This window comes from Crocuta crocuta, unplaced genomic scaffold (genome assembly GCF_008692635.1).
Source record: "Crocuta crocuta isolate KB4526 unplaced genomic scaffold, BGI_CrCroc_1.0 scaffold85, whole genome shotgun sequence".
Lineage (NCBI taxonomy): Eukaryota > Metazoa > Chordata > Mammalia > Carnivora > Hyaenidae > Crocuta > Crocuta crocuta.
This window is the reverse complement of record NW_027530620.1, coordinates 1,552,460-1,579,221: the sequence shown is the minus strand read 5'-3', so window position 1 is coordinate 1,579,221 and position 26,762 is coordinate 1,552,460. Positions and strand designations below refer to the sequence as shown.

The window sequence follows — 26,762 nt, the reverse complement described above, 5'->3', positions numbered from 1 at the left end:
ACGGGGGGCAGGGGGCTCATGACACAACTGCTCTTAGACCTTGAACAACAGGCAGCACAGAACTATCCCTAAGAGAAGGAAACAAATGAGGTGAGCCCAGGATTGCTCTGGCTTTCTGCCAGGAAGCCCATGCCCGACCACAAAGCAGAAGGAAGGATGCCAAGGAAAACAAGTCAGGTTCATGAAACTGAGGAGACTGAGATCAGAATTCAAGGAATGCGAGGTGGCTGTAAGCTGTGCTGGCCCAGATTTCCAAAGAGGAGGCAGCCATGCAGGAAGAGCGTCCTGGAAATCTGCACACAAGTCCCAGGAAAGCTTTAGGGAGATGCAGATAAGCACACAGATGCGCCAGGCGATCTGGTGACAGCGACTGGAAATCTGTGAGCTGAACAGGTCTCAGGGCTCACCAGGAGAATGGGAATCATCTGAGTTACGAAAATTAGAGCGCACCATCCTCACTGACCCCTTAGGACATTCAGTGGAAACCTCCAAAGAATGCCTTAGAAGTGTAAGTGAGCCCTCCTGGGTAAAGGTTACAGTGAACCTGCACTAACAAAGTTTAGAAAGAATATTCCGAAAGATAAAACTAAGCCAAAAGTACACTAACAGCCTACCAGAAAAAGTNCCAAAAAAAAAAAAAAAAAAAAAAAGACAACAAAACCCAGACACCAAGTAACAGAAAATTGACAGTATCAGTATGCAATAAAAAAATATTTGAACAAAGGCCAAATTTTCCTCTATTTGTTAAAAGCTATCAACCCACAGAGACACACTCAACTGAAAGAAACCAAAGCAAGATAAACACAAAGAAAATCACATCAAGACATATTATATAATCAAATTATTTTTTTTAAATGATGATTGTAAAAGTGGTTAGAGTGGTAACAGAGGAATAGTCCAAAAAAGACAGCAGATATTTTACCAGAAATAATGCAACTCAGAAGAAAATGGAATGACATCTTTAGAGCATTGAATATTTTTAAAAAGTAAAAAAAAACTTCAAATTAGAATTCCATATTCCGAAAAAAAGATCCTCAGGGGTGCCTGGGTAGCTAAGTCAGTTAAGCGTTTGACTCTTGATCTTGGCTCAGGTCATGATCTCACAGTTTATGGGTTCAAGCCCCCATCAGCGTGGAGACTGCTTTAGATTATCTTGCCCCCGGCCCCTCACTGCCCCACCAACCCATCAGGCATGTGCTTTCAAAATAAATAAATAAACTTAAAAAAAAGAGATCTTTACACAAGTTATGAAATACAGGCTTTTTCAAACAAACAAAAACAGAATTCATTTCCAAGAAACCTGCACTGCAAAAAACGTTAAAGGCAATTCTTTAGGGAGAAGGAAGATGACATTAAATGGAAATGTTAATTGATAAATGAATGTTGATTGCAGGTAATGAAAAGTATCAGAATAAGGAAATTTGTGGGTAGATGCAAAGGTCAGCTTTTCATTTTTAAATTTCTTTAAAAGATAATAGACTTTGTCTTCATCTTAAAAATATAAAATAGGAAAAAAAATCAATGTACTATGGGGCTTATATATAACATATGTACAAACAAAACATGACAATAATAGCACAATGATAAGGAGATATGAAAGATATTACATATGATGGGATATAAAATTATTTTAAGGTGAACTGTGATAAGTTAAAGATGCGTATTATAAATCCTAGAGGAATCAGTAAAAACAGATAAAATTATAACACATCAATTTGGGAGAGAAAAGGGAATACTAAAAATATTTCAATAATCTAGAAGAAAGTAGGAAGAGGGGGAAATGACATAGAATACATGGAGCAAATAAAAGGCAAATAGCAAGATGGTAGATTGAAACCTAGCCTAAAAACTGCATTGAAAAGGCAAAAAATTTCGGGCTAGATAAAAATAACAAATACAATCCCACTCTGTGCTGTCTGTAAGAAACTTATTTTAAATATAAACATGCAAGATAGGTTCAAGAGTGGAAGGAAAGAAAAAGATATGCCATGCATACACTCATAATCAACAAGTTCAAGGGGATACATAAATATCCAAAAGTAAACCTCAGAACAAGAAATATTACCAGAAAAAGAGGTCCATTATATAACAATAAAAGGGTCAATTCACCAAGAAGACTTGTGGGTTAAAAAAGAAATTGTAATTGAATGGCAGCCTGAACTTGGCTGAAGTTACATTTCTTTTTTTTTTTTTTTTTTGTGGTAGCTCAGAACTAACAAGCAATGCAAAGCTGCACATGAAATCAAGGATTCATGACAGAGTAATTGGGTGTGATCACCTGAGGTCGCCTTTGTTTTTTACACAGGTTTGCCTAAAACTCGGCAGTCTCGGGGGCCATGGTGATCAAAAGATCTGACAGGGTGGAGGAGTCCAGAACTCTGGGCCTGTGGTATTTTATACTACTTTTTAACATTTTATTCATTTTTAAGAGAGAGAGACAGAAAGAGAGCAAGCGGGGGACGGGCAGAAAGAGAGGGAGACACAAATTCCAAAGCAGGCTCCAGGCTCTGAGCTGTCAGCACAGAGCCCAATGCAGGGCTCCAACTCATAAACTAAGCCAAAGCCAGCCACTTAACCAACTGAGCCACCTAGGCGCCCCTATTTTATACTATTTTAGACAAGAGCATGTATGAGTGAGGAAGGTCAGGAGGTACTAAAGCATCTACCTCCTTATGATAAAAGAATGTTATTTTGTTTCATTTCCTGATGCTCCGTCTAGCCTTTCCGGAATTTCAGTGCCTCAGATCTGGCCATGACCTCCCACAGCAGGGACCATATGTACCTTATACATCATCCATTCCCCAGCACGAGGCACAGTGCCTCTCTGGCAAATTTTCAGAGCTCAATCCGTGTTGACTGAGGTAATGTATGAGAACCCTAGGATGTCAGTTACAAGAGGAAGCTTTCAGGTCCCTAATCACTTTTTAATTGTTTCTATTATATGGCCCAGACCTTCAGCAAGGGCTCTCTGTGCACACTCTAGAAGAGAAAAAGCTAGATTTTTGATCCCTGGAGTGACCAAAAGCAGCAGCAAAACACTGCGTTCCTTGCACAAACCACCCACCTTATGAAAATGCATTTCGCCTACCTCACATACCTCCCTTCCGTTGTCTACTTCCCCAGACGCCAAATCGCTAACACATCTTCTTTTCTTTCTTGAAAAAAGCAAAAACAAAAAGACCCTTCCAGTTAAAGATACCAGAGTGACTACACACATTGATCTCTGCTCCCTTTAACAATTCCAATAAAACGGCAGTATAAGAATGTTTCAAAAAGGCAAAAATGCGCAGTGACAAAGATAACACAGAGAGGACACTAACAGAGACCTGAAAGGCAGGAAACACAGATGGAGGAGCAGTAAGGCCCTTGAGAGACCCAGAAAGATAAAACCTAAGCAGGAGGGTGAACAACCCAGAGGCACAGTGATTTCCCTGCAGAGACCCAGAAAAGTCCAGGAAGCGGTGGCACCAGGGGCTTCCGAAAGTGGGAATAAAAGTGAGGCTATAAAGAGCAAGGTGGCCGAAAGCTGCGTAGGAAGTAATGAGAGCCCCATGAGCCCTCACCATGAGCAACCAGGGTACTCCGTCTCCTGCACCATGAAAGATGACGGAGATTCACTTAAGAACGAGTAAGGTACAGGTACAAGCAGGAGCATGTTGACAAGAACAGAGAGATAAAGGAAGGAGACGCTTCTGCGAGTCCGCCCTCAAGATCCTTTCCCCAACTAGAGTCCCGGAGCTCTGGCTGCCAGGTTTATACCCTGAAGATTCGTCTATGGGGAGGGAATCTAAGCAGACGAGAGAAGAGACCTCAGGCTAGCTGGGAGGGCATTCTCAGAAATAATAGGCCACTCTAGGCCTCAGAGGATGAAAATGGCAGAATATAAGTAAAGTCCGTCTTTGATGGTGAATAGTAGTCACTGACACCACCACCGTCACCACCGCCATCATCATCGTAATAAAACACAGTAATTCAGAAACTATTTACCGTGGGTCCACTGTATGTGTATATATCAGGGCTTTTCTAGGCAGGGAGAAGCCCCCACCTATGAGGGACACAGACAGAGAGAAAGTGTCACTTCTCCTGAGACCACAGCCTTCGCAAGCACAAGAACTTTTGACTTTCCTGCTTTTACACAGAGCAAGGCACACATCAAAAGCACACCGCCTGCTGGGTTCCAGGGGCCTGATCATTATCATGCATTTCTCAACAAGATTTTATAAAACTGAAGCCTGCGCTGCTGCATTATTTATATGCAGTTCACTGTATTGACAGGGCCAGGCCCCCACTTTCAAGGGAAGCCTTTTGTTCTCTGCTTGGGGAAGGCAGAACCTGGAGAGTGTCAATCGAACAAGCTAGCGAATAACAGAATAATTAGAGCCCGAGAGTGGGGGTAAATTACCCAGCTATTCCTGGCTGCAGACTTCAGTACATCACAGGCCTGTGATGGCTCTGTTTTTCTAAGCCATACAACAGACTGAATCGCCAGCACTGAAGACGTAGCTCAGGGGGAGAGAGGACTGGGGCTAGATTGCTAGTTGCAGCAACAAAGACACCAAGAGGGCCTTATTTCTAAAGAAATACCACTGTACCGATTGGCACTGCTTCTGTGAAGGACCTGTCAGATTTCAGGCTTGTTGCTATTGGCTCTGTACTTTATCAAGACTTGCAGACAGGTCCATGACAGACCGAAATAATATATGCAATGATGCAACGCAGGGCAACATTACACTGCCTTTTCAGGGAGACTTGCCGATAACATGGCTGGAACATGGCTGTGACAATCTGGGGAGCATGAAAGAACTGAATAAATAATCGAGCTCAGGGAGTTTTCCCATGCCCCCACGAAAAAAGAGATCTAAGAGTCAGAAAACAAAAGACCCTAAAGTCCCTGCCAAAATGTTCCAAGATCTTGAGGAAGCCCTTCGACTCACGGATTTGGATTTAACTCCTAAAGAATGAGGATGATAACAAACAGAGGCACATGAGAGGTGGGGGGAGAAAAGGAAGGAAACTAGGGGCAGGTCATGAGTCTCTGTAACAGGCGAAGCACTGTGCCTGGTACTCTTAATGCTGGTTATTGCGATTGTTCCCACAACAAAACGAGACGGATGCTACTGGTATCCCCATTCAACAGAGAAGGACACTGAGGCTCTGAAAGGTTGGGTAACTCATCCGAGGTCATACCACTAGGGGCAAGGCAGAAGTTCAAATCCTGGTCTAATCAATTAAAAGTCTACACTTGTTAAATATTCAGGCCCATTCAAGAAAAGATATTTACAAATCAATTAGAACATGAACAAGGGTGTAATAAATTTGAGGTATTTGATTTCTCTGTTCTACCTTGTCTGTTACCTCTCTTCTTTAATAAAGGAAAAATATGGGAATAAAAACAGATGATGAAACACGGAGATCTAGGGGGCAAATAGGTAGCTGCCTTAGGTTGCCTGTGAATATGTTTTGGTAAAACTTAACATGTTCAAGAGATGCATTCCATAGGCCAGGACACAGGGACAATGACGGGATGCTCCCTCAAGATGCAAAAATGAACATTGCTTTCAAGAGTTCAAGCTGTGACGTCAACCCCCATGAGAAGAGCAGAAATTGCAAAATTATCATGAAAAGACATGATGGCTTCCAGGACTCTTGAGTCCCCAGTGCGCCAATCAAAGGCATCAAAATGGCTAAAGAAAGAATAGGCCAATCAGATGGATGGTTAGCCGGCATGGAGCACAAGAGGCAGATGCCAGGCTACTGTCAGTGGCGAAAGGGAATAGACATGAGGTTTTCAAAACTTTCAAGATAACTTGTCTCTAAGAAAAGGAAGGAAAGGGAAGGCACTAGATAATGAAATGAGAAAGGAAAAGAAACAAAGAGAAAAACAGCCTTAAAACTAGATTCTACAGGGGTGAATTAGGCAGAGTGCAGAGGATTTATAGCAATGAAACTATATGACACTATAATGGTGGGTACATGTCATATACTTGTCCAAACTCATAGAGTGACCAATACAAAGGGTGAACAGTAATATAAACCATGGACTTTGAGTGATTATAATGTGTCAACGTAGGTTCAACTGTAATAATTGCACTACTCCTGTGGGGGGAGTTGATAATGGGGGAGGCAATGTATGTGTGAGGGCAGGGGGTAGATGGGAAATCTCTGTACCCTCCACTCAATTTTGCTGTGAACCTACAATTGCTCTAAAAAACTGAAGTCTATTCATGTCACACTTGTCAGAATGGCTGACATTAACAACCCAGGCAACAACAGATGTTGGCGAGGACGCAGAGAAAGAGGATCTCTTCTGCACTGCTGGTGGGGATGCAAACTGGTACAGCCACTCTGGAAAATAGTATGGAGGTGCCTCAGAAGGTTAAAAATAACTACCCCACGATCCAGCAACAGCACTATTAGGGATGCAGGTATGGTGTTTGGAAGGGGCACATGTACCCCAATGTTTACAGCAGAATTACTGACAATAGCCAAATTATGGAGAGAGCCCAAATGTCCACTGACGAATGAATGGATAAAAATCTCACACACACACACACACACACACACAGGAATATTACTTGGCAATCAAAAAGTATGAAATCTGGCCATTTATGACAATGTAGATGAAACTAGAGTGTATTATGCTAAGCGAAATTAGTCAGAGAAAGACAAATATCGTATGACGTCACTCGTGGAAATTAAGATACAAAACAGATGAACACAAAGGAAGGGAAGCAAAAATAAAATAAAAACAGAGAGGGGGACAAAATATAAGAGACTCTTAAATACAGAAAACAACTGAGGGTTGCTGGAGGGGCTGTGGGTGGGAGGATGGGCTAAATGGGTAAAGGGCATTAAGGAAGACATTTGCTGGGATGAGCACTGGATGTTATACATAGGAGATGAATCACTGGAACCTACTCTTGAAATCATTATCGCCCTATATGGAACTAGCTTGGATGCAAATAAATAAATAACTAAATAAACAGGTGAAAAAAATAAAGTCTATTCAAAACAACAACCAACCAACCAATCTCTTCTCTCAATGTCCTTCAAGGATCAAGATCCAAAAACTGGCAGAAATGGTATATCTGCACTTCAGGAAGATATAGTCAGGCTTGCTATTAGTGTCAAGAATATGGCAGTTTTGTGACTTAATTAACCATCTAAGAGACTCATAGTAAATATCTCTCTGGCCTCCAGGGATTCAGTCTCTCAGGAGAAGAGCACTCATGATCGCCCATTAACATGGGTTAACAGTTAGCTTCAGAGCTCATGTCCTTAACTACTATGCACACTGCCTCCAGGCACATACCCCTGGCAAGATAGGGGACCGTCACAGGTGAGATACAAGGTGTTTAAGTGGAACAACAGGGACGCCTGGGGGGCTCAGTCGGTTAAGCATCTGACTCTCAATTTCGGCTCAGGACATGACCTCACAGTTAAAGGAGATCGAGCCCCACATTGGGCTCCATGCTGTCAAGGAGAGATTCTCTCTCTCCCTCTCTCCCGCTCCTCTACTCCCTCTCTCTCTGTCAAAATAAATAAATAAACAACAACAACAAAGGAACACCAGAGGAAGAGAGCAACTCCTTTTGGGCCTATGGGAAAGCTTCCCTTAGGAGAAGAAGTTTGAATTGTGGGTCCTGACATACGAGTAGGAGTTCACCAGGTGAACAAAGGTTGCAGAGAAGTCATTTCCTGCAGTGTATATACCAAGGCCTTCAATTCAAGCATGATCTTGCCTTCAGATAGGAGATGGACTAGCTGCCCTCCTAAGGATTCTTCCAGTCTTCTGATTTCACTGCTGATAGAAGAAATTACTAAGCATGGACGAACTACAGGTTCTGGGTCAGACATGGTGATACCATCATTCATTAGTGAGTGAGAGATCCTCTCTGTACTTCATTTTCTCCATCTGTTAAAGAGAGACATGGTACTAGATAAATAGTAATTTCCCTCATGAATTCAGTAAACTGAGTTAATCTACATAAAGCATGTAGCACAGCCCCTGGTACACAGGACATGCCCAACACAAGGTAGTAATTTTTCTTCTTGTTTTCACCAACATGAGCATCATCGTCATCCCATAGCTACCGCTGAGGAAGAAAATATCAATGAAAGAGAAATATTCAAATGAAAACTTGCCTTGACACAGTGCTAAGAACACTACAGACAAATAAGATGGGTTTTCAGCTCTATCTTGATAAGCATTTTCTGACCTAAATGAACTTAATGACATAAGCCACCCAGCACAGCCTTGCTCAACTCAACATAAAACTGAGTTGAAAACCAATCCTTGGTTCACGTCTTGAGTGTGCACCCCAAAACAGGTCCTACACTGGGTCCCCCTCTGCAAAACTGGGAGCAAAGCCACTCAGAACACTTCATCCATTCATGGAGTGACTCATTATTCCCCAAACATATTTTTGCCAGCACTGAACCAGACAATGCAGATAGACAGAGGTAAGGACTAGATCTCCTCCCTTGAGCAGTGCAGACGATGGTAGGAAAAGGCAGACATACAAGGGGAAATGCAAAAAAATGATTTAAGAAGGGTCTTTACACAGGCACTAGGGGAGCACAGAAGGCTAGATAGAGAAACTAACTCTGTGCAAGTTCTAGAAACTTCGATGAGACACCAGAGAGAAATGAAAACCTAAGATGTGCATTCTAGGGAACCCAGGGTAAGGAGTATGCGGGAATCCCTGATCTGCCTGATCTCTGGCTGAAACAAACCTGTAGCTTCCTGGAGGGGTCATGCACCATTCCCCACACTGCCCCCACTTCTGTGCCTATGCAGTTCCTTCTGCCTGAAACACCACCTTACTTACCCTGGTAAATCTTCACCATCTTCAGATGGCAGTTCCTTTGGGGATTTGGCCCAAGGGTGTGGACAACTGTGCTTGCAGGGCTCCCTATGGTAGCATCTATGGCAGTGTAACCTCTGTCTCACCAGTCCTTCTCTCTTCCACCCTGGAACGTCAACCACAAGGATGGTTCATCCCGCATCTCTGGCTTCCAAGTAAGGCTGCCACATAGAAGATGCTTCATAAATGTTGGCTGACTCGATACCCATCTCTGAGGTCTTCTCTCATCTACTGCTACATATGAATCTACCATCTCATTCTTACAGAGGACGTCTGCTTTGAGTGCTGAAGTGGAGTTCTACCAGGGCAAGTCGGTCTGTGATGTGGAGATTTTCAATGAGCTCATATTGAAAACAAAGCAACCGACAAACAAAAGGGACCAGAGGTCTCCGCTCAAGTGTAAACCAGTATCCTTGCTGAACTAAATAAGGAAAGGAAGTTGCCCGTTTGCTATCCTTCTTAATAACCAACACGAAGGAGCCTGTGGGGTTCCTTAATTGAGAAAGCATACAAAAAGGTACAAGTGCACTTAGAGTGTACCACGATCTTTTTTTAATCTCCTGTAGAATTAGCATGTGTTTTTCTAATTGAGAAAGGCTTATTTATAAACCAGATCTGGAAAGAAAAAAAAAAGGCCTAAATTTACTCTATTTCCCTTGTGCATCATTTCTGTTTCTTCTGAACCTTGCACAGCAGGGTATGACAAATAAATCATGTCTTATAAATTAAGCAACTGGAGAAATGGAGATGGGGATGGTTGATGGCAGGCTTAAAAAGATGCCATCATATATCACTCAGGGGTCACAGTATTTCAGACACCCACCAATCTGGCTGGGTGGACTATTTTTAATGGTATGAGACAAGTTTCCAAGTACACCTGAAATCAACGATCACTTACTAATCATACCTAGCCTGAGGGGTTTTGGGGGTTTTTTGTTTTGTTTTGTTTTGTTTTTTTGGTTAAAAGACCCATAAGTTAAGAGAATAGTATTCCAATAGTTAGGAAATGGAGAGAAGAGGAAGAATGTCAGAGAAAAGGAGAACTATGGCAAGGGGAAGAGAAGGATATGGAATGAGGGAATAACCATCTTTAGGAAGGGAAATGTTTTCATTTGAAAGCAGCTGTTTTTCATTTCTAGGAAAGCAATGAGCATAAATTTCAGAAAGGGAGGGTTCAGATTAACTGAGGGAAAGCGGCCTAACTTACAGAGCCAAAAGACATAATGCATTGGTATGAGATGATGGTCTTCTTTAAAGGGATCTTTGAGGGACTCCTGGGTGGCTCAGTTGGTTAAGTGTCCAACTTCAGCTCAGGTCATGATCTCACGGTCTGTGGGTTTGAGCCCTGGCTCTCTAATCCTCTGCCCCCCCAGTCCCCCCACCCTTTCTCTCTCAAAAAGAAATAACATATAAAAAATAAAAAAATTTTAAAAAGGGATCTTTGAGGAAGAAGAGCCCCCACCAGTTTAAGGTGACTGGGGAACTGTGTGGACTGAAGAGAAAGAGACTCCATTATGGAGATGATTTCTAATGTTTTTACCATTATTATTGTTACAATTCTTGTTTGAAGATTCTGTGATTCATTTCACTGGCTGTAAAGCCAACCTCTTTGATTGCAACAAAAGAACAATGCTGAGGGACAGCATTTCTGAGAATTTCAAATTCATGAAGACGCTTGTGCCAAATTTATGGCCTTATTTAAATAAAAGCACACAAGTTTCCTTTTAAATTTCAATTTAATAAAATATATTGAGTGGCTATGAAGTGCAAATTCTGTGCAAGGTGTCAGCAGCACGGAGATAAAACATGAGTCCTGGTCCTCAGTCCACTGGAGAGAAAATGAGCCCATCAATTACCATGATGTAAGTAACCAAGGAGTGAAAAGAAAAGAAAGACAGTATGTAGTGGGCTGTCAGGTGCTGGTAACAATTTGAGGAAGAAGTTGATTATGAGGTGGGTATTAAAAATTCATAAGACAGTAAATGCTAGAAACCTCATAAACAAAGACACAGAAGTATGAATATTTGCATCATGCCTGGGAACAGGCAATGTCCTTGTTCAATGTGAACAAAGGTAGGTGCTGAGATCAAAACTAAAAAACTTGAAAGTTGGCTTGAGTCATGTAAGTGACACACTGTGTAAGCCTCTAAATGTGAATCGAGAGATATTTATTATCCCGGAATTAAAATAAGTTCATTTCCCAATTATGAGCACCCCCCTCAGCTGGACTCAATCGGGCCAAATTTATTTTTTGACAGAAATCCTAATATTGAAAAGTTATAATTCAGGCAATTGAGAGCTGCCAAACACATGTAAAACCTTTGGCTTCTCATCCACTGTAATGGATCCATACGGGACCAATAGGGATTTGACTGACTAGTGGAAGACAGCTAAATGGGACAGACTTGGCACTTTTAGTAAGGGTTTAAAGATGTTATCACAACAGAGACTGGACTCTGAAAAAGCTTTCCAAACCAGAAGCAGAGAAACACTGACATCAGCCATTTTTTAAAAATCTATGAAATGCCTAAACCTTAGGGCTAGCTATTTCTACAGAAGTTGCAAAGCATTCTGGGTTGTCCAATGAAATAAATGAAAAAGTTCCCAACTGGTACTTATCTCTCACATAAACAGAATGTTTTAGGGTGCTGTGTAGTATTATGGAAAAGGCAAAGGCTTTGGAAATGGGCAGGCCTGGCTGTAAATCCCAGCTTTGCCACTTGGTATGTGACTAGGTCTGGGCAACTCTCCGAACTTCTCCATTTTCTCCCATCTAAGGTAGACGTAAGGACACAGAACCTAAAACCCTGTTGTGAGGAAAAGATATACTGTAAAAAGAAAACCTGGCACAGCAAGTGACCCACACAGGCCCTCAATAAACAACACCTTTTATTAGCAGCACTCATATTTCTTCATCATAACTTACCACGTTTAAACACTCATACACACATACATACACAGGTACTTCTGAAATCTGTGTGTCAAATCTAATAGAAAATCTCCACGTTAAATAATCTCTTCTGAAATTCCAAGATCTCTCCCTGACCAGTAGAGAGAGAGACTATGTGGAATAGGTAAGTTTTACATCATTACAAAAATCTCCTGTCAGCTTATCAATTGGCTCAGATTCCCCCTCAAAGAGTCAGTCAGTTCCCCAGAGCCCAATACCAGGCTAGATTGAGAAAGGGTCTGAAATGTTCATGTCTTCAATGGAATTTATGTAAAAACTACAAACTGGAATGTTTTAAGTTAAAAATCTACCCTCAAACCAGTCCATAAGAGCAATCACTGACATAGGTTTATGTGTACATGGACGTATTCTCCAGGGCGAGCCTCACGTTTATAACATCAGTGTTAACACGTATCAAAGTAGTCACCTAACTCATCACTTAGGAAGTAAGATGCGGGGCAAATATGTCCTCAGCTACTACATGTCATAGGTCCATGAAATTCCTTTTCTGTTTATAGTTGTCTGCCTTTGGAATTTTTGCCAATAAAAAGAAAAAACAAATAACGAAGGACTTAATAACATAGAGATCTCTTATGCTGACCTTAGTGAAAGTCAGCCTGAATGCCTATTCACAGCCTGAAAGCCAGTCACAGAAGAAATTAAGAGAGATATGGAATCCTCTCTCCTGAACTCAGAATGAAGCAGGAGAGGCCAGTATTTGACATACAATTACAGAAATACTCATAGTGGTCTTAAGTGGGAAAAATGCAGGGTAACATGGAAATCATGGAAGAGGGGTTGAATTTACTCCAAGGGTCAGGGAAGGATTCTAAAGTGGAGACCTAAAGGATAAATCAAGGTTGTCCAGTAAAGAGGGAGGGAGGGAGAAGGAGGGTCCCAACCAGGGGACAAATATGCTGACCAAAGAAACAAATGGTGCCGTGTCAGCTCTGAGCCTAGCAACCTGTTGGGCACTTTGGACTTATCTGATTTTTGCCTCCCAATAGTCCTGGTAAGAGGAAAATAAATTACACAGAGTAACTGATGCAAAATTACACAGCCCAAATTATTCATTAATATCAGCAACTGTGATTCTTCTTCCAGATGCTCCCTAGCAAATACCAGTTACATTAACGTGTTATAATTCCCTATATGTGCGTATATAGTGAGATGTTTATACACAAGAAGTTGTGTTGGTGGGATTAGACACCAATGAAGTTCTAGGTCTCAGATACCTTTATTAGCAAAAAACAAAGAAACAAACACAAACAAACAAAAACACACACACAAGGGTTTGTGAGCCTCCCCTACGCTTTAATAAGGTACAGAAGGGGCGCTTGGGTGGCTCAGTCAGTTAAGTATCCAACTTTGGTTCAGGTCATGATCTCACAGTCCGTGGGTTCGAGCCCCATGTCGGGCTCTGTGCTGACAGCTCAGAGCCTGGAGCCTGCTTCGGATTCTGTGTCTCCCTCTCTCTCTGACCCTCCCCCACTCACTCTCTCTGTCTCTTAAAATAAAGACATAAGAAAATTTTTTTAAGTAAAAAAAATAATAATAAGGTACAGAAGACCCAAAGATGAACTGGTAAGCTATTTCTGGCTGAGAATGGCCAGTCTAGAAGGGTGCAAACTGTGTGCTTAGTGACTGCCTGGCCTGCAGACAGAGCTCCACTGGAGGTAAGTGAGGTGGTGTTATCACTGTTATTAGGCCACAGGTGGGTTTATCTCTGCCCCCACCTTTTCTGTTCTGGTTGAATCTCTGTATGGAACTGGCCCCCAACCACCAATCCAGGGGACATCCAGTCTGGTGGTCATGGCAGAAATCTTCACATGTAACCCCAGTCAGACCACAGAGCTCCTTGGGAAACAAAAGAACTCTGGCCCCCATGCCTCCCGCCCCATCCCCCCGAAGGTCATGAGGAGGAAGAGAAGCAGCTAAGGAGGCGGCATCCTAACAACCTGGTGAGACACTGAGCATGGACGTGAAGGATGATGCCCTGGGTTCTGGATCCGTCCTCAAAGAAAGAAACCAATATCTGAAGTTCCTCAAGCAGACTCCTCAGCTCTAACTAAGTAAGGGGTCAGGGAAACAAGGGCCTGCGTGTGGTATTATGGGACAGTCTGGACAGAACTTGTAAACACCCACCTCCTGTCCAGTTTCTCTTGACCTTCCTCCAAGCACTGCAGCCTCAGGCTGTGGTAAACAAAGATCACCACCCTCCCCCACTGTGGGCTAATTTTAGTCCGAGTTGTAAGAGTAAAAGCTGAAGCTCTTCCCTTTCCCGTGCTGTGACAAGACAAATGCAAGGCTCCCTCGTCCCCATTGTTGAACTTCTCTGCTGGCAGATAAAGGCAGACATCCACAAGGAACAAGCACTCGCCTGGGGCCAGAAAATCTTAACATTGTGAGGCTCCCCTGAGAAGGCAGGTAGAATAGAACAGATTTGGGGGCTCTTCATTCACTCACTCACTCTTCATTTATCCACTAACTTACTCATTCCCTTGACAAAGGTTTATTTAGCATGTGCCACGGAACAGACCCAGGAGGAGATCCTGGGCCCACAGAAATGTGGAGGACACACAGGCTACCATTCTTGGAGCACAGGCAGAAGAGCCAGGAATTAAGACAGTAAATCATATAAGGAACTACAGATAATAGCAATTGTGATACATGCGATGAAGGGCACTTGAGGGGGCCTCCATCTAGGCCAGGCACTTGGGGAACGGTTCTTGGGAGAGGTGTATTTAAGCTGAAACTTTAAGGATCCCAAGGGCTGTAGGAAGAGAACCTGACAGAGAGCATGGATTGGAAAGGACGTGGCCTGACTGAGGGATGGGGCTGTCGTGCGGTCACACCACAGGGAGGGAGTGTGGGAACTGAGGCCAGAGGGGCTACAGGGGCCAGACATCAAGGTCTAGAGTCCTGTCAGGCACTGAGAGCAGTGGGGAGGCAACGATGCCTTTCAACCAAGGGACTGTGGTGATCGGTTCAAATCTTGAATATGCCATTTGCTACTACGTCACGTTGGATAAGTCCCAGCCTGATTCTACCCGGTGAGGTTGGTCTCTGCCCACACACCGCTTCATTCGGTCAACAGATCTTTCTTTACTGTGCATCTACTTTGTGCCAGCCACTGTGTCACAGACTGGGATGCAATGGGAGGCGGCAACCACAGGGCATGGGGCCTCCGCAGAGTGGGGGCGTTACTGTGCCAACCGGTGAGCTGCTGAGTGTCATGACCTCAGTTAGGTGCTAACATCACTCAGGCTGCTGTGTGGAGGAGGGACAGGAAGACGACAAGAGTGGAGGGGGTGAGACCTAGAACGGGGCTTCTGTGCTCTCTCTCATCACTGGAAATAGCACATTACACTTTACTATTAGCCAGCTACTGGCTTCATAATCCTGGGCAAGCAACTCAACTGTCCTCATCCATAAAATAACCCCCCGCCCCCCGCCTCACTGGGCTGCTGTGAGGATTAAACCCAAGTCGCCATTTGTAAAGGATGTAGAATAGCGCTTGGGTGAGGTCTGAATATATCTGGGCTGTTCCTGTGACTCGTTTCCTGTCTATCTCTGCTGGGGGAGTCCAGGCTCCTCATTTTTATCTGCCAGCACCTGTCCAGCGTTTGTCCTAGGTACCTGTCAATCAGCAGGTGCAACGTGCTGACTAAAGGCCTAACCTGGCCCAAAGACGTAGTTTGCTGGCTGATGCAGAGACTTCAAAACACATGCATGTAAATGTCTTCAGGCCGCATGTACCCTCCCCAGTTTCCCAGGACCCTCCCCACAATGCCTGGTCTCCTACTTTCCTATGTGTGTATGGCCTCTACAGGCCCGTAAGTCTGTGACCTCCATTAACACCAATCTCCTACAAATGTGACTGTTTGGGATGTGTGTCACAACTATATTTGGAAACCATAAATCAAACAATGACCCTCCCTCCCCCTCCTGTCCCCACCAGAGCAATGGACCACAGGGCTGATCTTCTCATTTTTCTCCAGTCATTCCCCACCTGTTTACTGACTACTGGATAGGTCCTGGGAACTGGAGACACAGCAGGACAGAGAGCCTGTGTTAACTGAACCTATAACCCAGCGCCCACGAAGGCGGATGTTGCAGGCTCCTTGGGTGCAAAATGTACACTAGGAGTCAATCATACTAGGGAGTCTAAACCTTCTGCACAGATGGTCTTATTCTGCCCTTGTAACTTGGGGGGGGAGGGGGGGTATCCTGAACAAGGAGGTTACTCTGTTTGGCAGGCAAGTAAAGGGTCAAAGAAACTAAGTTTGGTGCCCAAAGTGACACAGTTAATAAATGATAGCTCTTGAATTCCCAACGCTTGTTATCAATACAGGCATGGCAAGCGGGGCAGGGTGAACCCCATCAGTGAGATAATCTATAACGTTTTATCCTTGCAACATGCTATGGGCCTGAGAAAGGGAAAGGTGAAAAGTGATAGCCAGGCGCTGCCCAGCACATGGGCGGCATAACCTATACTGGCTCAGGCGGCAGGGAAATCATAACAATAGAGCTGGCGAAGAATAAGAGACTTGGGCTCCCCGCAGAGTTCTTGCTGGGCTCCGTGTGTCGGTGACACATCTGGAAAAAGACAAGAGAAATCAGGGAATAGAACACGGCCCTGGTTTTACTAGGAGATTTTCAGAAGTGTAGTTTTGATTAAGGCGCTGAGATTTTTGCCTGGTGGTGCCATGCCAGACAGCAGGTCTGCATGGCCCGGCGAGATCTGCTTCCAGAGGGACCCTCTCTGGTATTTCCCAAGAAGGCTGAGCACACTCAAGAAGGTCATCGTAGCTGCCGCCATGACAGCCTGTGAGTGCAGCAGGCCTACTCTTGGTGCTCCGGACACACACAGGCCTGGAAAACACATCATTATTCTATAGAGACCCAGCAGCCTTACCAATCCTGAAGACGTCCTTTCTGGATGTGAGTGCTACTTGTGGCTTCCTGGCCAACATTTCATTTAAGGCCATGCTGCTTAACCAGAGGGATTCTGCCTCCCAGGAAACAGCTGTTGATGTCTGGAGGTATTTTTGGTCTTCCTTGGGGAGGCTGGGTGTAGAGGGGCATGCTATTGGCATCTGGTGCATAAATGCCAAGGATGGCGCTAAACATCCTACAGTGCATGACAGAACAGCCCCGGAACAAAGAATTATCTGGTCCAAAGTGTCAAGAGTGCCAAGGTTCAGAAGCCCTGACTTAGAGGTCTAAAATATTTACTGAGAAATGACTGGATGCTTTCAGCCTTGTGCTAAGCTCTGCAAATACAAAGGTGAACTGGAAAAGTCCTTTTTCTCAAAGAGCTCAGAATCTAGTGGGAGACATAATCATGTAAAGAAACAATGGTCACTCGGTATGATGGGACTGAAAGCAACCACAGCTTAATGTTGGACTTAGACTTCTGGGTTCAAATGTTGGCTTTGCTCTTTATTTACTACCTGTGTGACCTTGGCCTGCTCTTTATTTACTACCTATGTGACCTTGGCCAGGTCGTTTAATCTTTCAGTTTCTTCTGAAACTATGAATGAGAAATTATGGTACTATTCTACTCCTACTACTACTCTTTCTATTACTATTACAATTTCTACTAGAGATCGATTACTACTACCACAATCACAGCCATTACTGCCACTGATTCTAGAGGGGTAGAGAGCCAGGAGGCATGAAGGACTGCGAAGTAGAGATGGTATAGTTTCTAAAATGGGCTCCTGAAGGGAAAAAGTATGTTTCTTTGTCATCCCTGGAAAGAGGCTGTGGCTGAAAGCCACCCTGGATCATGCAGACAAGGATGGTTCAACATAGAAGCCACCGGTGTTCCTAGAGGATTTCACAGAGAGTATTGCTCTCTGGACTGCCAGGTAAGAAAGAAGGAAGCTATCTCACTTAAGGTACCAGTAATACTATAACCTAATAATACAAATATAAAGAAGTTGACTGGGTAGACCAGCTAAGGAAAGGGCATTAATAGCAGTGGAAACAGCACATGCAAAAATACAAAGACCTGAAAGAGAATCAGTTTGAGAGAGAATAAAGGGATTATTCTTTGCATCCAACCTATGAGGAGAGAGATGGAATAGGAGATGGGAGCATCAGGGAGAAGTTGGATTATGATGGACTTCATATGCTGTGCTAGGGAGTTAAGACATATCCTATAGGCATGGGACACTACTGAAGGGCTTCCAATAGGTAAGTGTTATCAGATCCACACTTAAAGTGTTATCAACTCCAGTACCAGTTGGGCAGGGGTGGGGGAGTGAGGAGTGGTAAGGTGAGGTGGGGTAGAGGTTGGGGGAAAAGCAGGGAGGATGGCTGGAGCTGAGGAGCCCCGTTCAGAGGGTAATAGATCCCAGAGAGATTTTAGAGTCAATATTATAATTTTTGCCCAGCATTTAGACAACAGTACTAGATACAGAAGCTATACTCTATCAGGGCTTTTGGTTTGAGTAACAGATGACAGTTCCTTCACCGTGACAGGAAATACAGGAAGAAAAGCACATCTATTTCAGGGGAAGTCACTTGAGGTGAAATGCCTATGACCCAGCAGGTAGAGATGTCTGATGATAAACTTGCTCCTCAGTATGGAGCTCAGGAGAGCAGTGCGGGACAAACATTTACACTGTGAGGTCATCGGTGGAGAGTGGGTATTTAAATCATGGGGAAGTATGATATTTTGTTGTACTCTGAAGGGACTAAAGTATCTGACAAACTGTATTCAGGTCCTCTCCAATAATTAAATAAGTCTATCGTCTCCTCTACATGTTTATTGTGAACTAGAAATTTTTTTCTTTTTTCTTTTTTTTTTAAAGTCCAGACACTGGAGAACAGAGGCAGCCAGGCAAGTTTCTAGAACTGTCTAGAAGACACAGGACCTTCTCGGAAACAATTCCCTTCTCAGACCACTGCCTGTTCCTGAAGGAACCCTGGTCTGGCTCAACCTTAAGTTTGCATGCAAGGCCTGTGAACATATGTGACACCTGCAAAAGCCATTCACCTCTTCAAATTAGATCTAAAATGTCTCACTGCCCTAGGACTTTGCACCAAAAAGACATGAAACAAATCCCCTTTTGACACCAACGTTAAGGGTGGTTTGCACAAAAATGTAGCCCTGAACACAAGGAGATTGGGCTTTTAAGGCCCCTGGCACAAGACTTTGTTTTAAATAGACGTGGGCGTGGACGCTGCTATGAAAGATCTGCCTGGGGCTCCAGTTATCACAGGGCAGAAAAAGCCGAGTAATTATTCTCTCCCCAATTATAGCTAATTCTCTGCAAGTTAATTCTCAGCTTTTCTAAAATGGGCCCAGAAAATTAGCTCTTCACGTGCAAAGCTGAAGATACTGGACCCAGCAGCTCCTGGCCTGGGGTTATTCCTTACTACTTCTTAAGGAGTGAGGAGGGGACAGGAAGTCAGGGTTTTGACTCGGGCGCCCCTTAGTCAAGTGGAGAGGAAAAAAACCTCCCCTCGGCTCTGAAACAAGATCATGCAGCTATAAAATTTATTGGACACAACTCAGGCAAGGGTGTTGGGTGAAAAGAATCAAAGAAAGAACTATGGGCTGGGTTCAGAGGGTGTAACGAAATGTGCACCTGTTGTCACTCACTTATTACCCCAGATCTCCCAGTGTGGATTTAAACCAGACAGGCCCGTGGCCCTGCTTGGCTGATGCTGGCCTTTTTTACCTATAAGCACACAGTCAAAAAATGTGTGCAAGTGTGTGTGTGCACAGATGTGTGCATGGGTGCCAGAAACAGACTGGGAAGGGGGGTGGCTGGGAGAGGATGAGACTTACCACCGCGGGGTGCAGGAAGAGGCAAGCTAGCAAACTTCCCCAACAAATTACTTCAGTCTCAGAAAGGCAACCTCCAGATTCCCTGATATTTGCCAACTGAGGGTGGTATTTTCAAGTCGGCTTTGACCAAATCCCCTGAATTAATCATTTTCACAAAAGGAAAGCAAGAGTACCAAATGAATTGCGTTGACTGGAAAGATGGAAACTTCCCCAAGGAAAAAAGTCAAAGGAGAAACTGTTGAAGCATTAAGGGATATTCTACTCCTGTGAAGATCTCAATTTTTGCACAGTTTAAAAGTCTACATGTATATTGAAGTATGTACAGTTATTATCTCTTTTTAAGTTTATTTATTTAGTCTGAGAGAAAGAGAGAGAGAGAGAGAGCGCCACGGGTGCAAGCAGGGGAAAGGCAGAGAGGAAGAGAGAATCCCAACAGGCTCCTTGCTGTCAGCATAGAGCCTGACGTGGGGCTCTGACTTACAAACCATGCGATCGTGACCTGAGCCGAAATCAAGAGTGTGTCGGTCAACCAACTGAGCCACTGGGTGTCCCTGATCTTCCTTTAAGTCTCTAAGCTAGTTAAAAAAAAAGAAAAATCCAGTTACTGAAATTAACTTCATCAGAGCCACCAAGGGCTTTACTTTTCTCAAGGTCTATTCCAGGTTACCTGTGTACCATGTCACTTCTCTTTAACCCCTCACCTTCAGTGCAGCCATCCATCAGGTGGCTTGCCATCCTCAGTTCTCATGACAGTGAAGAATCATCTCCTTCCTGATGTCAGTCACACGGTGACCTGCCACTTAGCATGCCTGTGGGGCACTCCTAGACCAGAGCAGCTCTCTCGTCCCCCCCAGAGGAAGGTGCACAGGAGGCATGCCCCGGTCTCTCCCTTTCCTGCAGTGCTAAGGGGTCAAGAGTCCCCAAGTTCCAGAGAACAGAACAGACGTAAGTGACAGGGATCCTGATCACCCCCCGCCTTTTATATTGAAAAAGCCTCTAATTCTTCTGTGTGGGCCACTGAGGACCCACCAGTATAAAAGATGCCGCCAGAGAAGCAGAGGAGGTGGGCCTTGGCTAGGATCCCAGCCACGTGACCCCGGGTAAGCTGCCTAACACTCTGGGCAACTGTTACCTCATCTGAAAAATGGAGCGATGCCTTTAAAAGTTTAAATGAGATAATCCAGGTAAAGCATTCTGCCCCACGTCCCACAGGTCCCCATCAATCAGTATATGCTCGTAGTATCTGGAAAGTACTTTGTAAGCTCAAACGAGCTGTGCAGATATCAGTTAACACATCTTTCAAGGACCTTTCTGATCTCTGTGTACTTACAGGCAATGCTGCACACACTGATGTTTAATTACAATCTGCACTGAGGTACCATCCAACTGGGAAGTAGAACAGGACAGTGGTTGAGGACTCGGTTCTGAAGGCAGACAGATGAGTCTGAATTCTAGCTCGGTCTCTTATTGGCTGAAGGACTCTGGATGAGTCATTTATTCATTAGGAGACTTCGTTTCTCCATGCAGGAGGAGGATTAAACTACAGAGTCTCAAATTCTCAATAAACGTCAGATTGTGCGTATGATCCTTATCACCAGTAATAAAGCCCGGCGCAACTATCAAGGCTAGAAAATGTTAGATGACCCCTGTAGGATACACAGCTTCATAAAACAACAGAGGTGGAGACAACCAACGGTCAGAAAGGACCTGACATATGAACCACTACCCGCCCGTCCGCATGCTTGGCAAACAAGAATAGCTAATTGCTCTCTCCCACTTAGCTGAGGCTGGCTTCCCAGTCACCCCCACACTGTTCCAGACAGCAATTTCCAGTCGATGAGAACCAGCGTGAGGGCTAATCTATCTGCTGTTTCCCATCCAGTCCCATCATCCAATGCGAAAGAAGAGAGAAGCAGAAGGCCACTGGGGTTTAAATGACGTGCCACGGGTCTGACGTCTATGGCAATCCTGGCCCAGAAGGTACATCACCTCGCTCCTCACATGGTGTCTTCCATCTCCATCCCTCGGGATTGCCAATACACCTTTGGGGAGATGGTGGACGGTCGTCTGACACCCTCCTGGCCATCCTCCTCAGGGCTGCCCTGAGGGGCCACTGCATGTAGCAACTTACTTACAGTCTAATTCCAGCAAACTCCCTTCTGTGGCAGGTGAAGGAGGAGGAAGGGGGAGAGTGGGAATTAATTATCTCTTTCAAATGTTTTGACTGACGACGTGGAGATTTACACACATTCCTGTTGCTGGCCGTGTTTGGTTCTCAGGAGCGTGAACATGAGAGATTCTCCAGCCCAGAGAACCTGAACAGAAACTTCTGCTAAGAGCCAAGTGAGTCACTTCAGCTGAGGGGGTGAATGTGAGGCGACTGCCCCTCACCCGGGCCATCCCCAGTCTCCCTGGCCCGTGAGTAAAGCAGGAGCTATGTGGTCCCGGCCGCCAGATCAGCGGCAGTCGGAGGCCATCTGTTTCTGCCAGGCAGGCCGCATCCCAGCATGTGCTGGTTCCAACTGGATTTCTGTGGGGAGGGAAGCGGAGAGAGCCCCAGCTGCTGTCGGCAGACAGGGAGGCGCCTTCTCCTCACCTCTGTGCTGGGTGCCCTCCGCGGACCTCAGTTCCCAGCTGTCCTGCGGCTGGGGACTCCCCTTGCCTGACTCAGAACACTAAAAGTGCCCTACCTCTCAAGGCAGAATTCAAAACGGGTTTTTCATTGTGGCTGTTTATTCATATCTGCAATAGAGAGAAGAGGGTAGGGAAAAAAAAAAAAAAAAAAAAAAAGGAGATGTATCCTATTTTGCAGGTGGTACCATCTGTTCAAGATTTTTACTTCCCTCAATTCCACAACATGCCTGGCATCCTAAAAGGGCTCTGAAACAAAATAATAATCGTGACAATAATAGCCAAGCTTGTGGAAGCGTTGCCTAACTGGGCTTCCAGAACTGCAGGCACCTGTACTGCTCTCAGTGTTAGTCTCCTCCAAGGCAGCTGGGATGGTCACAATAATCCCCATGTGTTCGTTTGACAAATACTTAGTGGGACCAACTATTTTCTAGACATAGTTCTAGGCCCTGGGAAGAAGAGGGCAGGTCCCTGCTTTCATGGAGCTCAGATTATATTTGGAGAAGGCAGACAAAAAAGGGAACGATATATGTCCAGAGAAAAGTAACTGCTGTGGGGACATAAACCTGTACTGTAGGAGAGGCCCACTTGAGACAGAGGACGGAGAGAGCCTCTCTGCAGAGGTAACTTGTGAAGTCAGATGGCTGGCTGAGAATGAGGAACAGACTACCACGTTCTGATATTAAAGCATATTGTGCTATTTTTTTTTTTTTTAGTCCTGAATTACTGCTATTTTTGTTGCTGTGATACTGTTATTTCAGACATCAGTCAGCAATTTCTCACATCCTTCTGGACTCCTCCCAACCACTCCCCTCTCCTTCCCTCTTCTGCCTCCTCACCCATCCTGGAGACACTACTGACAAGCCCTCCAGGCCTCTCTTTGCCACTCAGTTGGGGCGACTCCTCTGCCTGGCCCACTTCCTGCTGGGGAAGGGGAGGAATTAGGTGCCCAAGTGGGGCCATCCCTCCAGGATTAGAGGGAGAGGAAGAAAACGCAGGCTAGACTAAGGCAGAGGAAGCGCGCCCCCGGGGGTGGTGCCGGGAGCTCTAGCCGGGTGGGGGCGGCAGGGTTTAACACCCTCCATGCTTCACAAACAGAAGCTCTATAGGAAGCCCAGGCACAGGGGACAGACACTAGGAGAAGAGGCACCAGAAGCACCCAAAGGAAGGCTTCCTAGTATGTGCGTGCATTTTTATATTTGAAATGTATTAAAGTTCTCTCGGGAAAAAAACATAAGACTTGCAAACATTCTTATAGTATTATTCCTTAGTCTTATATCAAATAAACACTAAAAAAAAAAAAAATCAATTCCGTTCTTTTGCTCCAATACCACTCCAGGACGAGAAGTCTGATTTTCCGAAAACTAGAAAGAGGAGGAGGAAAAGAATCTCGGTCCAAGGGAACCGTAAAGAACCCAGGGCTGAAAAGAGGTGCATGCTCAGGGATTTTAAAGATGTAGATGTGGCTGGACAAAAGTGAGAGAGAGAGAGAGAGTGAGCGAGTGAGTGTGAAGGCATAAGATGAAACGGAATAATGAGGCAGAGGTCAGGATCACGACCACAGTGGAAACTCGAACACTAAGATCCGTAGTGAACCACGCATGCGCAAACGTACAGCCGAAGGAAAGGAAGGTGGCCCTGGAGGAACCACGCATGCGCATACCTACAGCAGACGTAAAGTGAGGTGTGTCCCTGGAGGAGTAAACAGAAAGCTCATCACTGTCACCTCTTCTACACATTAGGTACCCCCTGCCTTCCAACAGTCTCCAGTGTTAGGGGACATGGGATCTATGTGTCAAGTGAGCAGGATGGAGATAGGTACATAATCACCCCCAATTTATAAAAGCTTAAAAACAAAGTATAGGGGTGCCTGGGTGGCTCAGTAGGTTGGGCGTCCGACTTCAGCTCAGGTCATGATCTCATGGTTTCTGGGTTTGGGTCCGCGTTGGGCTCTGTGCTGACAGCTCAGAGCCTGGAGCCTACTTCAGATTCTGTGTCTCCCTCTCTCTCTGACCCTCCTCTGCTCACGCTGTCTTTCTCTCTCAGAAATAAATAAAACATTAAAAAAAAAAAAGTACAGAAATGTGAAAGAACTCTTCAAAGTACATGAAAACAGCTACGAAAACTGTGAAATCTATTATAACTCTGTTCTGGGCCAGCATAATTGTGTCATTTTAAATAAATTTAACAACCTCATCTAAATCATACAGCCATGTTAGTCACACTGTATCTGTATAGCTTCTATTTATTAGAGCCTCATACAGGCATACCTCGTTTTACTGTGCTTCTCAGACATGGTTTTTTGTTTTTGTTCTTAGTTAACTGAAGGTTTGCAGCAACCGTGCTGAACAAGTCTACTGGTACCACTTTCTCAAAAGCGTTTGTGGACTTTATGTCTCTGTATAATATTTTGGTAATTCTTGCAATATTTCAAACTTGTTCATTATATTTGTTATGGTGATCAGTGATCAGTGATTACAACTTGTTGAAAGTAGATGATGCATAGCATTTTTTAGCAATAAAGTATTTTTTAACTAAGGTATTAGACCAAATTTTCAGACATAATGCTACTGAACATTTAATAATCTTCAGTAGAGTGTAAACTTAAGTTTTATGTGCAATGGGAAGCCAAAAAAAATACATTTTACCCACTTTTCTGTGATATTTGCTTTACAACATTGGTCTAGAACCCAACCCACAATATCCCCTAGGAATGCCTGTATATACAAGGCATTGTGCTGCATGCTTTATTTATTTTTTAATGTTTTTATTTTTGAGACAGAGACACAGCATGAGTGGGGGAGGAGCACAGAGAGAGGGAAGCACAGAACCTGAAGCTGTCTCCAGGCCCTGAGCTGTCAGCACAGAGTCCAACGTGGGGCTCAAGTCCGTGGACTGCAAGATCATGACCTGAGCCAAAGTTGGATGGGGACGCTTAACTGACTGAGCCACCCAGGCGCCCCTGTGCTGCATGCTTTATATACAATATCACTTTTATTCCTCACAAGAAGACTCTAAGAAAAGTAGTATCAATCTCATTTTATGGGTGAAGAAATTAAAACTCTCCCCCTCTCCCCCACCCCCATCAGCCCTCAGTTTGTTTTCAGTATTCAAGAGTCTCTCATGGTTTGCCTCCCTCCCTCTCCCCCACTATTTTCCCCCTTCTTCTCCCGCATGGTTCTGCGTTAACTTCCTCCTAACCCACCTATATGTGCAAACACATGGTATCTGTCCTTCTCTGCCTGACTTATTTCGCTCAGCATAACACCCTCTAGTTCCATCCATGTTGCTACAAATGGCCAGATTTCATTCTTTCTCATTGCCATGTAGTATTCCATTGTATAGATGAACCACATCTTCTTGATCCATTCTAAAGCTCTCATTCTCAAGACTAAAGCTCACATCCAATTCTTCTTCTGATTCTCAAAAGCCTAACCTTTACAGCCAGCTTATGGTGAAGGCCTCCTTGACCACTCTAGCCCACACTGGCCATGCCTTCCTTGGGCCTTGAATAGCACTAAATGCTGCCTACCATTCATGTATTCACTGAGCCATCATATAAGCGAACACCCACTAGGTCCTGGGCATTGCACCCCATGAGACAGTACGATAGCAGACAAGAGAAAGCTGCCCTCAAGGAGATTACGTACAGGAGGAAAGAGACAACAGACATGGAAAAATCAAACACTGCCAGGCATCGTGCAAGTTAGAGCTAAATTATATATTTTCTTGGGGTTCTTTTCCATTCTCTCTAAAATGGGCTGCACGGCCATCAAGTGCAAGTGTCTGGCTGCTTGTGAAATGGGAAGGGGTGTGAAATGCAGTGGGAGACACAGGGCCAGACCAGGAAGAGTCTTCTATGCTATGTTCAGGGACTCTGACTTCTTCCTCAAGGAATCAAGGGTCACTAAAGGGATCCACAAGCTAGAAACATAGTCAGACCTGCTTTTTATTTGTTTTATTTATTTATTCTGGTGATGGCTGCAGTGTGCATTTTTATTTTTTTATTATTTTTATATAGTTGATTGTCAAGTTGGTTTCCATACAACACCCAGTGCTCATCCAAACAAGTGCCCTCCTCCATGCCCATCACCCCCTTCCCCTCTACCCTCACCCCCATCAACCCTCAGTTTGTTCTCTGTATTTAAGGGTCTCTTATGGTTTGCCTCCCTCCCTCTTCTTAACTATTTCTTTCCCCTTCCCCTACCCTATGGTCCTCTGTTAAGTTTCTCCTGTTCCACATATGCGTGAGAACATACGGTATCTATCTTTCTCTGCATTAGTTCACTTAGCATAACACCCTCGAGTTCCATCCACGTTGCTACAAATGGCCAGATTTCATGCTTTCTCATTGCCATGTAGTATTCCATTGTATAGATAAACCACATCTTCTTGATCCATTCATCAGCTGATGGGCACTTAGGCCCTTTCCATGTTTTGGCTATTGTTGAGAGTGCTGCTATGAACATTGGGGTCCATGTGCCCCTATGCATCAGCACACCTGTAT

General features: G+C 44.4%; 1 protein-coding gene across 6 annotated transcripts in view; it reads right to left on the bottom strand.

Moving 5' to 3' along the window:
* The window catches only part of FGGY (FGGY carbohydrate kinase domain containing), a 420,147-nt gene that overhangs the window by 271,747 nt on the left and 121,638 nt on the right, over positions 1–26,762 (bottom strand). Inside the window, exon 1 of one of the 6 annotated variants that reach the window (XM_077768116.1) lies at positions 3,564–3,623. The exons of 4 other annotated variants lie outside the window; for them this stretch is intronic. In XM_077768116.1, the coding sequence (XP_077624242.1) occupies positions 3,564–3,598 (35 nt within the window). In that variant the 5' untranslated portion in view covers positions 3,599–3,623. Of the gene's footprint in view, positions 1–3,097; positions 3,156–3,563; positions 3,624–26,762 lie in introns of those variants that run through there. One more of the 6 variants, XM_077768110.1, reaches the window with a different exon arrangement.